General features: G+C 35.2%; 1 protein-coding gene across 1 annotated transcript; it reads right to left on the bottom strand.

Annotated features, from left to right (window-relative positions):
- Positions 1 to 766: 766 nt before the first annotated feature.
- tbcb (tubulin folding cofactor B) lies at positions 767 to 11634 on the bottom strand. Its single transcript, XM_056478727.1, has 7 exons — positions 11445 to 11634; positions 11156 to 11300; positions 8935 to 9078; positions 7697 to 7793; positions 4603 to 4794; positions 1746 to 1818; positions 767 to 1612 (listed from the first exon to the last, which is right to left on the bottom strand). The coding sequence occupies exons 2-7, from the start codon at positions 11273 to 11275 to the stop codon at positions 1498 to 1500; spliced, it is 741 nt and encodes a 246-aa protein (XP_056334702.1). The 5' UTR covers positions 11276 to 11300; positions 11445 to 11634; the 3' UTR covers positions 767 to 1497.
- Between the last annotated feature and the right edge of the window lie 5576 nt (positions 11635 to 17210).

The raw sequence follows: 17210 nt of genomic DNA on the forward strand, positions 1-17210 counted from the left end.
TGCGCTTCAAAATATATGCAGCTCATACAATTTTTTTCCTTAAACATCTCAAACAAACAAAAAACAAAAAAAATCAAAGATCCATGTTTTTAACTGGTCTTGTCTCCAACCTTGTACTTATTCTAAGTTTTGTTAATATAGCGCACTGCTATAAGACAATTACGGCATTCAAATGAAACCAATCATACCCTTCTGGACCATAAACAACTGTTTATTATTACCCATGAGTAGGCCCACACGGAATCTGTGCGCGCAGAATTCCGCAGATTTTTAGCCCATCATTAATTCTGTTTATTTGCTTGAGTAAATGTGTGTAAATCTATATTCAGTTTTTAAATTAATTAGTCATATTATTGACTAATATGAAAATGTTCATCAGATTTATGTACAACGCAGTTTGTACAGTAATATTTTCTGTCTAATAGTAGATATATTATATGAGAGACTTGCTTTGTTTACCAAAGAATGTGAATCTAATTGGATTTGCATTTTAAATTAAATAAAAGGTAAAAAGATATTGTTTTTTTATTTTTTACATATTAAGGTTTTAGTTATGATACTCCTAAAATAATTCCGCAGAAATCTGCAGATTTTTACCAAAATTCTCAGCAGAAATAGCAAAAAACATTCACAGATTCCGTCTGGCCCTACCCATGAGTCATGAAGATTTAGTGCAGTTCTGCATTAGTATTTTCCAGATCAACATGTTCTGTGCTGCGTATTAAGGCAGTTCCAGGGCGGAAAAAACACAAATTGTGCATCTGTCTGCATGATGTCCAAAGTTGGCACATGGATTTATTCAAAACAGATTTTGCTAAACAGAATTCCATAAAAGCATGAGGCCATTCTGTTCAAAGTGAATTTGACATGCATCAACATTTTTACATGCCAATGTAAAAAGCAAGAGTTCTTATCACACTTCTGTAATTTACACTGAAAATACAGAAAAACTGAGGCCACAGGATTCTACATTACTGCACTCATATGTCAGCTAATTGCTAAAGTGCCAAAGACAATAAGGGACTGAGACCCTAAACACAGTCATGTTGATGCATAAGAAAGCAAAAAAAAATGCAGGAACTCATTAGTACAAATAAGACCTCTATACAATACATTGTGTACAGAATTGCAAAAACGCAAAGAACATTTTGTTTAGTTGGTTTTGTTTGAAGTAAGATGACTAAGCCTGGACTCAAATTAGCTGCAGAACTTTGGAATTCAATAATCAACATGCAAGTGAGTTCAACTAGGTTCTATACTCTGACCTTGACTGATGTTCACAGATTTGCCTTACCAGTTACTTCCAGTCGTCAGGGCACAGATGATGTTTGAGATCATATCTTGAGTTTGACTGAAGGAAATTAAGGTATAATTGTTGCCGATCTCTTCCAGATCAGCATAAAACAAAATGATCTTCAATGACAACAGAAAACCCTTCTACTTCAGCAAAGTCTCACTGCAAACACCTTGAAGAACTGTTCTGACTGCTTCTGAATCTCACATCTCATCCAAACCATAGTCTTCTTCTGGGAAATCTCCTACAGTTACTGTGAGGGGCTTCACGAAGGCACCATATTTTGGTTCGCACTCAAAGTAACGTTTCCCATTCACACTAAATCGAGACAAACATAAAGAATCAGTTAGCCTTTAAGGTTCGATTAAGGTTCATGTAACAGTCACATTAGTCATTTTTCAAAACATGCTGGCATTATTCATAAACATAAACAGCATGTGCTTGTACTGACCTGCCATCATTCTTCCCGAGAGGCTCATCGTACTTCACACCTACCCAATAACCTGGCTTGAAATCTGCTGTACCTGAAAACAATAGAAGCAATGCAAAAAAAAAAATATGAATGCACTTAGCTGAGTACAAAAACAAGGGATTTTAAATAAATAAATATAGCACTCAACATGACTATATGCATCATATAGCATCTTTTAGTTAATGTCATGTCAGCTTCATTGGAAAATCTATTCAGAATACTAATATAATAAAATAGGCTCACAACAAAAAGACATGCAAACAAATAAGAAATTTATTTATATCAAACTATTACATTAATAAATGATAATTCCTAAAACATTTACTGGGAGAACTTTCCTGAAAAAGTTCTTCAAGTGTGAATGCATTTCAATTTGAAATGCAGAAAAAGCAGGACGTTTCCAATATGACCAACAACATGTCTGTGCACTGAAACACGTCCCATTAAATGTCCCATTAGTGAACACTGAAGTAGGAGTGAAATGAAAATGAAAGTAACATGAGCCGTTTGTCAGAGACAACAATTGTGTTGTCTGTAACATTCTCATTGTGCTGCATCTTAAAGTAAAAACATCTTCTTCCTGCTGTCCCAGGAGTGTTTTTAATTTTAATTAATCAACCACAATTTATAAAATCCCCTACTCCTAACTGGATAGCTATATACAGGGTTCCCACGCTTTCATGAACAGCAGATTCAAGAGCCGCTTTCAAACATACAGACCTTTCCGGAAAATTACTGGCAATTTTCAGAAAGGTCTGTATGTGTGAACAGGCCCTTTTTAAAAATGCCGGTGCATTTGTTCTGGCAATTTTATGGAAAGAGAAGTTGTAACATTACCGGTAAATTGCCGCAATGCTGCTTTGTGTGAACACAGAAGGAAAATTGCCAGAAAGAGCACATCTGTGTTTAGAATGCACTGACGTGAGAGGTCTACTCCAGCCAATCAGAACATTCAGACGCATTCACATCCGCGCTATTTATGGAAAAAAAAAAAAAAAAGCCTTTGAATATTTTTCCAGAGACATTTAGCTGCTAGATGTTAGTCAGATAACATTTCTATGTTCCTTCTTAATGCCAGCTGTGTAAAAAATTATCGATAAAATGCTTATGATAAACTGCTGTTTGTTTACCTTCAAGATCTGTTGCGTGTGCACGTGAAGCAGTCGGTGAGCGCCAGCACACACATATTTTATAAACATCTCGACATGCGAAAGTGTTCCTCCATATGAGGCCGCTTTTTGCGTTGAGAGGAGCCTTTTTTGAATATTTTATTTACGACTGTGAGCGTTTTACGTGCTGCTTATGCGCCCTGTGCTATAACCGCCTGTTGCGCCTCGCGTTTTTGCCCTTGCGCACTGTGTGCTCGCGGTTGTCAACTCTGAGCGGAAAAGGCGTCACGTCTTTTTCATTCTCCAGTCAAATGAAAGCAGAGGCGGGGTTTCAGTTGAGGTGCCTGCAGTGTTTGTGTTGTCAAGACAACAACAGAGACTTTTGAAGATAGAGGAGAGACTGGTGATTGCTGTTTTGAGTTATTTGGAGCTGTATGGCTTCACAAATCTTGAATATCACAATATTATTAAATATATATTAATATAATATCAACTGCAACACTCGCTCAATACCCAGCTGATTCGACATAAAAAAATTAACCGCGCATCTTTTTTTCTTGTCAACAAAAACGTTGGAATGTCAAGGCACGTTCGATGTGATCGGCCCTTATGGTTTCATCGAAGGAGATCACAATACTTATCCATTCACAGAGTTTGTAATGTAGTCAAATGTTTAGAAATCCAAGCGCAGCCGTTTAGAGCTCATTTCTGGTTAATGATGACAGAATTTACCGGTATTTCGGAATGGATGTCTGAATGGTCTTTTCCGGAAAAATTCTGAAATGCTCTTGCCTGTGTGAACAGCGCTTTTTTTAATTTACCAGTAGAGTCGTTCCATAAATTTTCCCCATATTTACCGCTATCACTGTGTGAAAGGGGCTAAGGACTTTCAATGACTTTTTAAAGCACCATTCATTTTAAAACAAGCCCTGTATGTAGTGCCATGAAAGTACTTGACATTTCACTTACACTTAATATTTACGTTGAGTAATAATTTAATTAATTGAGTAATTAAAGTCATGATTAAAGAACTTTAATAAAATTTGTTGAATTCAATAATGGTAATATTTAAATGCGTTTCTGAAATGTTGATCGAATGTCAGTGTTATTGTACAAAGATTTAAATGTAAGATTTTTTATTTAAGGATTTCTCCGTTTTTTCATTGTTTCTGACAAATGAGAACAATTGTTGAAATAAAACAATAAACAAATTTAATTTCTAATTTAATTCAAGCACTTTCAAGGACCTGTGTTTGTTTCAAAAGTACTTTCCAGTCCTTGAATCCATATGTCTAAAATTCAATACTTTTAAGTTCTTTTAATAAGTGTGGGAATAAGTGTATATAGTTCAGTATTGGTTAACCTTTATTTAATTCATACAGTCAAGATTATATACCATATACAGTGTTATATTTGATTATATTTTTCAGTTTATGTAACTGAAAACTCCTGTTAGGTGCATCTAAAAACCTGAAAAGACACAGTTTATTTTAGTATTATAATTGCTATATTGTTTTGATTTTGTATTTTATTTTGCTTGTAGAGTTTGTTTTTTGACGGTGCTTTCTTACTGAACATATATAATGAACTATACCAAAACCATGACCTAAAACTAAACCGAACTGTGAGAAGTAGCAGCAGATTTGATTAAATCAGGTCATGCAAACAGCAGAAACAATGAAAGTCTTAATCTGAGTGGTGTGATATGAAAATGAGGGTGAACTTACCAACATACATAACAGTGCCAATCTTAGTGGCCAGCCCAGGAACTTGAACTTTACAGCGGTTTCCAACAGCGATGACCTCAGCGGCCACCTTCTCCTCTTCCTCTTTCTTAGCGACAGCCTCTTCTTGCTTGGCCCTCTCTTCTTCATTAAATCGACCTAACTTCATATTCTTCTTGAAGTTCCGAACTGAATCTGACAAATGACAAAACTGAAAAGTTAGTTATTTGCTTTTCTAACACAACTTCATTTATTAAAGGAATTCATTAAAGATACTTTACAGTATGTTTGACGTAACTGTTTAAAGAGCCCATATTATACATGAAATAGGGTCATAATTAGGTTGTAAGGGTCTCCAACAACAGTCTAATATGCATGCAAGGTCATAAAACACTTTGATGGTCTTATAATCTGCATTTATTTTTACCTAATTATCCCAGCGACTCCCATATGAATCGTTCAGCGATTCATTTGTTCCCAACCCTCTCGTCAGCGCGAAGCTAATCTGCGCTGATTGGACCGATGACAGCCTGCTGCGATTGGTCGACAGTGACAGGCTTCAGCACGAGACAGAGTGAAATGCCCAGCTGGTAATCAACTATATAAAAGTAGTCACAGTGCATACACGCTTCATAGTGTAAGGCTTTTTTCACACACACACACAACCCTCCTCAGAAGAACTGGGGAGATCGACGCGAGTCTCTCTCTCTTCCTCTCCCTCTCTCACACACACACACACACACACACACACACACACACACACAACGCTCCTCAGAAGAACTAGGGAAAGCGACACGAGTCTCTCTCTCTCTCTCTCTTACGCACGCACGCACGCACGCACGCACGCACGCACGCACGCACGCACGCACGCACGCACGCACGCACACACACACACACACACACAACGCTCCTCAGAAAAACTAGGGAAAGCGACGCGAGTCTCTCTCTCTCTCTCTCACACACACACACAACGCTCCTCAGAAGAACTAGGGAAAGCGACGCGAGTCTCTCTCTCTCTCTCTCTCTCTCTCACACACACACACACACACAACGCTCCTCAGAAGAACTAGGGAAAGTGACACGAGTCTCCTGTCTCCTAGCTTACGATCGATCGCCATAGCAACGACAAACGGCAGTGGAACGCGAGCTCACAAAAGCCTTTAACGTTAAATCCGTAAACAAAGCGGCACGCGTCGCGTTTTTAACGTGGCTTACATGTGATAAGAGAATATAAAGAGTAACCGCGTGTACTGTACCAGGTTAACAACTCATCTTTGGGTAGAGACTGTCAATATTATCCATCTGAGCACAGCGTGACTTCATTCGACCGGCGGCGTCTGTGTGTGTGTGTCTAGTGTTTTTTCTGTGTTAGTGGGCCTGGTTTGCGCGCGTAACTACTGGCGAGGCTTGTGTTTCGTGGCTGCGTCATCGCGAAACACCTAATGACTCGTTATCAAGACGACTCGTTTGAAGCACTATGAGTCGACTCTTTTATAGATGAATCAATAGTTTTAAACACTGTACACTTACAGATTTAAGCCTTAGCTGGATATTTCACTTCACTTAGAGCTGTGTGACACACTACATGGAAGGGCATTTTCAAAAACCCATAATATGGGCTCTTTAAATGCTTTTAATTTAGGCTACTAAACTTTAGAGCTGTGATGAAAAATGCATTGATATTATAGCTTGAATAGATTCTGAGCTTAGTTTTTTAACAGCAGATGGTGCTCTATGCTATTTTTTTACAGTACATCTGTGTCCTGTACTGTCCATCTGTAAACACAGCTCACTATGAACACTTGTAATTTGCTTAAATCCTTCCTAGCTTTATTAATAATTGTTTCAGGTTCAAGTGGCATGTGTAAGGAATTGGATGCAAGCAGATTTGTAAACTACATACAACATCATGTGCTGTTAACTTCTAAACTAAGCTCGGTTTTGATCTAAAATGAATTATGAACACATTTTTAAGATGCAGAATCAATTTCTCAAGCATTTTATTTTTACCACAGCTCTAGTAAGTGTATCATTTTATCTTTTAAAAACATATCAATAAATTACATAATACTTTCACACTATTTATTTAATGCTATTTATGTTCTAAATGCATCATGAATAATTAAAGCGAAGTTGTTGTTTTTTTAGATTAAAAATCTTTAGGTGAAAGATCTATGCCAGACATACTGTTTTAGTCTGCTTGTCCCTTTATAAACAACTGACTGCAATCTAACATTCAGGGTACGTTTATATATGATAGCATTTTACAAATAAAATCAGATTTTTTAATGTATTTGATCATTTGTTTATAGGACAGCAGCACTTTAGGGGTTTAGATATAGATTTTTTGAAATGGTGGTGCTACAAAGTTACATCAACTACTGGCCTGGCATGCATAATACAGAGTTTTTCATTTGCTTTTATGTCAGGTGCTGTTTTACTGTAACTTGGTTAACAGATCAACTATCTAAAAGTATGGTAGGTAATTTCAGAAATGCTAGCAATCTCTAAAGATCCTGCACACCCTTGAAAATCACTTTCCAAATAGCCATGCTTTCTACAAAACATGAATGTGCACAGATGGTCACAGACCTGAAACCTGAAGTGACAAGAGAGTAACCTAATACATATACACATTAAATATATTAAGACAACTTAACATAATGAGTGCCATTGTGATGAGTGCAGACATTCAACCAGCATAACAAAAAAACTTTTCAACCAAATCCCCTACACAGCTATTGTATTAAATGCCTGAAAAATGTATAATCCCGTCATCATTTACTAACCCCTCACTTGTTTCAAACCTGTTTGAGTTTCTCTTTTTTATTGGACAAAAATAAGATATTTTGAAGAATCTGCAAACTTGTGTAACCACTGACATCCATCGAATTTGTTTTTCCTACTATGTCAATGGTTACAGAATTTCAGCTCTCAAAACATATTCTTTTGTGTTCAACCAAAAAAACTCACAAAGGTTTGTAAATGCTTGAGGGAGAGTAAATAGTGTAAATTTTCATTTCTGGATGAACTATCTATTCATTTATTTTCTAAATGACACATTTCACAGGAAAATGATTTATGACATATTAGTTACCTGCCCTTTTTTCATAGGCTTCATCAGAGATCTCAAATTTCTCCACTTTTGATAAATCTGTGAATTCCCCGCTCTGTGTACCGCTGCAGTCTGTCACCTGCAAATAAAACAACTCGATGAATCAAAATTCAGTCTATATCATTGCCATCAAAATGCTTTCAAAATGTCCAGACAGCGACAGCTTGTGAAATTTTAGTATGTCAGAATCTGATTTTACTAAATGCAACATGTTCCCAGATCAATCCCAGACAATCTTTGTTCTAAAACTCTAAAACAACATTTCAATCAGACATAAGGCACAGCTTACAGTTTCTGTTCAAGCTTAGCCTTAAAATTGAAGTTGGGTGTTAATTTTAACCTATTACTTCAATTTAAATTGAATGCAGAATGTATAGAACCTTTTCACATTTCCAGGTTTCTCAGCAGTAAAGCCGTCATAGTTGGGTACACTGCAAATAGATTTTTTGTATTCCTATTTGCTCAAATAATAAAAGAAAAACTCCACAGCAGTGTTTTCACAACTTTCAAAAAAGGAAAAAGTCAGAAAAGAGAACAACGTCAAATGTACTGTCCCCGCTCATAGACTCTGCATTAAAACACTTTGCATAAGCGGTAATTAGTTTTGTAAATTGATACAATATAATACAAAGTATCCGCATGTTAAGTGTGACATCACGCAAAGCGGCTTGATTTAGAGAATCAACAAATGGTAATAATAAACATTTACAAAGCTCTGTAATACTATCGAAAATCACAACTGCAATATATATATATATATATATATATATATATATATATCCATGCCTAATTTCCGATGACCAGAATGTGATTTATTTTTATAAATTGTTAAAATATTGCTGTCTGTGATGCAAAAAGTCCAGAGACTGTCGTGTACACCATGATTTTATATAAAAAATCTATTTAATGTGTGATATGACTAAAAAGTGGTCACATTAGAATATTTTCTCAATTCAAGTGAATAGCAGCTTGGACCCGGAAACAGTATTCCATATGTCTTACTTAACAACTTAACAAGTGGATAGTCCAGGTTTAGGAGTAGGAATAAGGTTTTGACTAAATTTCCAGAGTGAAATGATATTCCAGGAACAACAAAATATGTTGACCCAGGAATGAGTCAAATGGTGGAAATTTAGGATGAAATTGCATCCTTTTACATGTTTTAATTGTGTCATGTTGTTTACTTTATAGACGAGGTGTCAGAAAGTGTAAATACCCACATGTATTCTGCAGTCATCATCCACATGATAGGAGCCCAGCAGAGCTTCATTGTTATCTAGTTTCTGTAGGTACTTGTCTGAGGAGCTGAACAGCTCTAGGTCCATACAACCAGCTGGAGTGCCCACAATCAACTCCAGTTTACTCTGGAAAACAAATATACTAGTTAGGTTCAATGACCAAACTAAAACCTCAATATGATTCCAAAATGACTCAAGCAATGTGTCCTGTGGATGTAATTCACTCACAGAACAAACCTCACTCTCTTGACAATTTATATTATAGCATGGGATGGTTTGAAAACAAATGAAAAATTGTTATCTTGCTAAACTTTCATGTTCCTGTGGAATTTGTGTGTTCGTCTGTAAAAATGTTTATGCTCCCTCAAACAAAAATATTTGATTTAATTACAAAAGCGTTATGCTAATAACTTTACAATCAATAGCTAAATTTTGCATTTAGTGGCAAAATGTTTGTGTTCAAAAGGTTTTGCGACGTCCTGATTTGCACAAAGTCTGATTAGTAAACATTACTTAATAAATTAAAATCAACAGTGAAAAAAAAAACTGATTTATCGAAGTAACGATTGATAATATTAGTTTAAAAATACAAAAGAATTTCATTATTTGTCAAATTCATTTAATAAAATGATAGCAAAATGTTCTCAGATTACGATTACGATTTAAACATCCCATAAGCCATTAAGTGAGAAATTAACATCACCTATGATTAATAAAAGCTTTTACCGTTTACATCACGAGTTCAGTTAAATGAACAAATGTCAACATTTTTAACAACAAAATGTACGCTAGCAAAATGCTTTCATGTTTTAACTATTAAACTAAATAATCAAATACAATCTGAATGTTTACGAAAAGTACTCAAACGGCCCATTTCCACCAAGTGGAACAGTACAGTACGGTTCAGTTTGGTACACTTTTATGGCCGTTTCCACCGTCAAATGGTGCACAGAAAAACAAAGGAGCAAATTATTTTTTCAGCAAACATGAACAAACTGACGTTTAACTAATTTCATCACCTTTTGGTCTATTATGAACTCGAAACGATGGAATTACGTTCTAACAAGAGGTTACATGTGCTGGTGAAGATTAAAGATATAGATGAGAGGTTTGCACTGACTGTAGGACATATGTTACATGTTGTTTTTAAACCCAAATAAGGACTAAATGTATGTTGTGTGTAGTTTTTCTGTAATTGGTAACATATCAGAGACTGCAGGTGTCTGTATGTGTTCATATATGTTGCATTTATTTATATTATATAATCGCTACGTTCCACAGTAGGCTATTTCGCATCACTGATCTGCAGTTATTAAATCATTTAAATCATGTTCATAGAAAGGTTAGTAATAAACATTTACACACAAGTATTTATGTGTATAAAGCATCTGTTTTGTGAGAAGTGATTCTCATATGATATTTGAATGACCTGTACAGCTTTACTTTGACATTTTCTCGTGTGAGAATTACGTTGACTGAAACTTTCTGTTGTACCCTTTTGGCAGTGGAAATGCAAGCCTCATAAAGGTGACCCTTACCGTACCACTCAGTGGAAACGGGCCATAAAGGTTTTAGTTATTCACTGTATTTTGAAATGTCCCTGATAACAATATTACGCACAATCGTTATTTCGATATATTGAATTATTGAATGGCGACATGTATCTAGATGGAAGTAAACTAATATTAGTGTTCAAAAGAAAAAACAAAACAAAAATATATACATGTGTTTTACTTTTCCAACTAGATTTTGTATTTTTCATTAAAATTTGGAAATAAAATGAGATGGGGGGGGGGGGGGGGGGGGTTTGGGGGAAGGAAAACTATTGTTCTTCCTTTTCAGATATTTTAATTAAATGCGAATTCATTTGAGATAAAATACACTCAATTGTACAAATGACGTTTGTACTGAATAACAACAATCACGCAAGAATGATGTTCATGGCTGTTATTGGGCCATATTGCCACAATGGACAACACACAGTGCATCTACATGTGAACAGTGCATTACATATGTGACTAAGTAAAGCCATTTTATCTAAAATACTATTCCATGTATATTTATAAGATAAACAAGAAAACAAAAACATGATTTGTATCTGAAATGACACTGGACATATTGAAAACAGCAAAGTTTCCCAGTACATAACCCACTAACGTTAGTCTACTGTAAATCACACACAAGCACGATCACACGGCCGCACCTTAAACTCTGCGATCGTTATTCCCCGGTTGAATCTCCGGTTCACCTCGAAGGAACTGACGGTGCTGGTCACCCGCACGGACACGGTGGGGTTCGTGATGACTGTCACACTCCCGTCCATCTTCTGCTGCTGCTGCTTGGTCACGCTGGAAATCAAATGACGTGTTTGGCATTTACGCAGTAAAACACAGATATCCGGACGGACTCATTTATTCATGACTTCCGCTGAATGTTTAATATCTTGTTATCTTGCTGGTTGCTATGGCTAACCAGTATTTACATGCACTCACGTGACAAGACTTTCACTTCATCCACTGCTTCAGTCAACTGTCTGCGCGTTCTGATCTCATCGGTTACACGCGATAAGATATTTCAAAGACTGTACTCAAAATACAAATCCCTATAACATTTATATTTTCTGATTGTTCTGCTTCTCGTGAAAAGCTCTTCCGTCAAAGACCACGCCACTAAATTCTGGAAGATTCTGCCCACCCCCACACGGACCTATCGACCAATACTAAATTTGCAATTGGGCGGGATCTTGAATTCCACCAATTATAATCTGTTATGAGTGTTTTAGTGGGAGTAGACAAGTAACTCTGTCGAATCATGGCTCTTCAGTGAAACCGCTGCTGTCCAATAAGTGTTTGTTTTGTTGAAGCAGACCGTGCCCAAAGCTGCCTGAAAAACACACACGCCTGCAGTACTGAATGTGAAACACATGATGCCGCTGAAGTTTCAGAAAAAAAAACACAAAAATCATTCAAAGGTCTCAAACTCAATTCCTGGAGGTCCACAGCTCTGCACATTTTTGTTCCAAGCCTAGTCAGACTAGTCTTGAATACCTTGATTAGTTGGATCAGCTGTATTTGATTAGGGTTGGAGCAAAACTGTGTAGAGCGGCGGCCCTCCAGAAATTGAGCTTAAGACCTAATTTTATATAACTTGTAGCACTTTTTAGTTTCTGAAAGCACACTTTGAAGTATGCTTTAACCTTTGAATGACTGTTTTTAATAATGGTTCACACACGCACGCACGCACGCACGCACACACGCACGCACACACACAGCATTGCTGGTTTACAAAAAACCAAACAAACATAATCCTGTTGCACTACTACTCTTGATTTTGGTTTCATTGTAAAAAAACAAACAAACAAGAAAGCATGTTAAATGAGAGTCTGAAATATTTTCTGGCATACTTCAAAAAATAAAGATGATTTAGTATTCAGAAATGTTTTATTTTGATTACGTTTTCACTTAATATTTTCAGATTTTTCATAGTATATGTATTCATTTTGGTACTTTTACCATACAGCAACATATCAAACATTAGGTAGAGGTTGATATTTTAGAAATTATGGGATGTGTTGAAAAAAAATACATTGAGTGTGTTAACTAGTGACATTAGGAGTTCAGAAAAGCAATCCAAAATGATTTTTCTCGGTGGGCCAGTTAAATTTAGATTTTGTCATTTTTATACTTCTATTCTTTAAGTGAACTTTACATCACACTTAGTTGACTACTAACATTTTTGCACTTGAAGTATACTACACTGAAAAAAATCCACAAAATTGTTGCAAACATTTTAAATGCTTTGAATTTAAACAAATTAAATTTATTAATGTTCAACTGAATTTGTTTGTTTAAATTCAGCCCAAATAAATTGTTTACAACCACTTTTACGTTAAAAAAAGCAAATCCAAGGAATCATCTTTGGTGAGACTTGATTATTTTAATTTTAAATGATTGATTGATTTTATTTGACAATTTTAACATAAATATGCAAACAAGTCCAGTTAGACTAATTTATACATATTTTAAAAACTGCCGAGGATAAAATACACAAAAATATTTCCATTGTTGTCCTCGATATTCTTAAAAAATGAAGTAAATCATAAATGGAGTGCAAACATCAGCTCAGCAACTCAGCACAACATAAATCCTCAACTTCAACTGTAAAACAACCATTTTTTAATTTCCCTTCTAAAACACTCTTAAATGGAATCTCTTTAAAACTCCTATAGACAGTACATTCCAAGCAGCAGGGCTGGTACACAAAAAAATCATTTCTACCTGTTTCACTCTTAAATCTACAAGGATAAAAATTCCTGCTACTCGCTGTTGTAGAACGACAGTGTACCTCACCAACTAAAACATAACAATCAAGGAAATATTTTGGTACCATTTTCTTTAAAATCTAATAAACCATCACTAATTAAAAAAAAAAAAAACTTTAAAAATTACTTTTACTAATTTGTGTCATTGGAGGTAATTTCATAACAATTCTACACAACTTATTTTGGGCACAATTTTATTTTACATTTAATTTGAAAGAAGCATACAAATAGCACACGTTCAATACCAATAATCTAACCAATAATAGCCTACTTCCCAAACTGCCTTTATTCATTCATTTTCTTTTTTTGGCTTAGTCCCTTTATTAATCCGGGGTCGCCACAGCGGAATGAACCGCCAACTCATCCAGCATTTGTTTTACACAGCGGATGCCCTTCCAGCCGCAACCCATCACTGGGAAACAAACTGCCTTCAGTAATATAAAGATATAAGACTAGAATATGTACAAGCACCACAGATCCTCAACAGCAAAACATAGCTAAATCATTTACATTTACATTTAGTCATTTAGCAGACGCTTTTATCCAAAGCGACTTACAAATGAGGACAAGGAAGCAATTTACACAACTATAAGATTAGCAGTGAACAAGTGCTATAGACAAGTTTCAGGTGTGTAAAGTCCAAGAAGCAAAACATTAGAAATTTTTTTTTTTTTTTTTGAGAGAGTACAGTTAGTGGTATAGCCAGAGAGGCAGTTACAGATTAGGAAGGAAAATGGAGACTAAATAGTTGAGTTTTTAGTCGTTTCTTGAAGACAGCAAGTGACTCTGCTGTTCTGATGCAGTTAGGGAGTTCATTCCACCAACTGGGCAGATTGAATGCGAGAGTTCGGGAAAGTGATTTCTTCCCTCTTAGGGATGGAACCACGAGGCGACGTTCATTCACAGAACGCAAGTTTCTGGAGGGCACATATATCTGCAGAAGTGAGAGCAGATAAGTAGGAGCAAAGCCAGAGGTCGCTTTGTAAGCAAACATCAGAGCTTTGAATTTGATGCGGGCAGCAACTGGCAGCCAGTGCAAACGGGTGAGTAGCGGAGTGACATGTGCTCTTTTGGGTTCATCAAAGACCACTCGACATTATTTCTAATGTAAGATTTATTTTATTTCTGGGACTGTACTGTGATAAGGAGATAACTATTATGAAATAAGTATCAATGTTCAATTAAATCATTCCATTTTCTAACATTAGTTTATCTACATTGTTTAACATGATCTAGCGATTACATTTTTTCAAATTAAACTATTCATATTATTTAACTAACCTACATAAACGACCAAACAACAGTAGTGTTTTAGTAACTATATGTTTAACAATTTGTGAACACTTTAACGTAACAAATGCATTTTTAATGTAAACATAAAGGGATAGATTCCCCAAAAACAAACAAAGATTTTCTTAGTTTGACTCAAAAAATATATATATGCTGTAAAAAATGATGAAAACCAGCAGACATTGACACCCATAGCAGAGAAAAAAATACTATCGAAGTCAATGGCAACTTCTATTGTGTTTATTGAAGAAAAGAAAACTCAAACAGCTTTGTAACAAGTGTAGAATGAGTACATTACTGCAGATTTTCGATTTGGGTAAACTATCCTTTTAACTAATTTTGTTTTAACATGTTGACAAATGTATAATTTTATCAAAGTACCTTAAGATGGATCATTTGAAAACCAAGCCACATTTAACTGAATCTCTGCAGTGTGAAGTGCTACACATTAGCAGAGGTCTTGACTGCACAAGACTGGCTGTGTTTTTAAAGGCAAGTGTGCACAAGCAGAAGATCAAAGGGTGAGGGGTTACGGGCTGACAGGAGAGAAAGTTGTAAGATGGGGGTGACAAACTACAGCCTGATCTCCCGCCTTCCTGAAAATAAAGTTTACATTCTTGTAAAGGGATGATATGGAGGTGCAGAGCTCTGCTTCGTCTCACCCTGTCCTTCTGCTTCCAGGTGTGCGTGTCCTCTTTCACATTTAAACCCTCACCCTCCCTGGCCATCCAGCATGCAAAGTCACACACACACAAACACACACACACACAATGCTGGATTACCCAGGTTAATTTTTCTACTCAAATACAGCTGAAGTCAGAATTATTAGAATTTAGTTTTCTTTTATTTCCCAAATGATGTTTAACAGAGCAAGGACATTTTCACAGGATGTCTTAAATATTTAATTTTGGCTAGAATAAAAGCAGTTTTACATTTTTTAAAAACCATTTTAAGGTCAAAATTATTAGCCCTAGTTAACCTAATTACCTAGTTAAACCTTTAAATGTCACTTTAAGCTGTATAAAAATGTCTTGAAAAATATACAGTAAAATATTATGTACTGTCATCATGGCAAAGATAAAATAATTATAGAAAAGTTATTAGAAAATGAGTTATTAAAACTATTATGTTTAGAAATGTGTAAACAAAATCTTCTCTCCGTTTAACAGAAAATGGGGAAAAAATAAACAGGGGGACTGATGATTTAGATGGGCTAATAATTCAGGAGGGCTAATAATTCTGACTTTATTGCAAGGTTTTCCTTGAAATATCAAAGTTCATGTTCAAAGGACTTGATCAAAATGATCAAATATTTCTAGAGACCAGGATAGATTGATTTTTATAATTTATGTTCACTTAAACTTTAACTATAAGCATGAAACTTATTTTTTTCTACGCTGCAGGAAAATACCATTGCAAGACACTGCCTGTCTCACGATTTTGGCTACTTTAAGTTTATTTACGTTGTATTATAAATTTAATCTCTGTCAAGGGGCAGCGTGGTGGCTCAGTGGTTAACAATGGTTTCTGTATGGACTCTCCCTGTGTTTGCGTTGGTTTGCCCCACAATCCAAAGACATGCGCTATAGGTGAATTGAATAAACTAAATTTGCTGTAGTGTATGAGTGTGTGAATGTGAGGGTGTGTATGTTTCCCAGTGCTGGATTGCGACTGGAAGGGCATCCACTGCGTAAAACAAATGCTGGATAAGTTGGTGGTTCATTCCACTGTGGTGACTCCTGATGAGTAAAGGGACTAAGCCGAAGGAAAACGAAGGAATGAATGAAGTACGGTCAACTTTATGAAAATCTGTAGTTTAACAAAGTAAATTTATTGACATTTTTGTGCTTTGAAACAATATCATGTATAACACAAAGAAATTATAACAGAAAATGTACTGGCACTTCATTAACAGTTTGTTTTATAATTTACAAACCAATCTATACAATGCATCTTTTCATTCATTCATTCATTTTCTTTTCAGCTTAGTCTCTTTATTAATCAGGGGTCGCCAAAGCAGATTCCCTTCCAGCTGCAACCCATCACAGGCAAACACAATAAATCTTTAATACTAAATTTTTTTTTCATAAATTCACTATGGTGAAGTCTTTAACAACAAGAGTGTCAAAGCAGACATCATTCAAAAAAATAAACAAACAGAAAGTGCAAATGAATCTTAAATAACATGTATTTTTTGTAATACAAATATGTATAAATTATTTAATATATACATTCATATACACAACTTATAACTTCTTATATTTTAGCTAAGTTTGAAAGAAATGTTTCTTGGGTTAATTTAGCTAACTCATCTAAAAAGTATAACAATAAAATTTGAGGAATAACAATTTTAAACTGTTCTGTAAATATTTACTGTATTATTGATTAAATAAATTCAGCCTTGATGAGCAGAATAAGCTTCTTTAAAAGTATATGAAGTCATACAATAAAGTAGGTTTCATTTTAAAAAAACTGAATTAACCAGAAGTAACAATTGTAATGCAATAATAATAATATTATATATTATATATATATAATATTATTATTTAAACGTTAATCTGAGCTTTTACACATGCATCAATACTATAATATTAATAATAATACCTTTTATTGATAGGCACCTTTCAAAACACTCAAGGACACCTGA

Source organism: Danio aesculapii, chromosome 18, assembly GCF_903798145.1.
Source record: "Danio aesculapii chromosome 18, fDanAes4.1, whole genome shotgun sequence".
Classification (NCBI taxonomy): domain Eukaryota; kingdom Metazoa; phylum Chordata; class Actinopteri; order Cypriniformes; family Danionidae; genus Danio; species Danio aesculapii.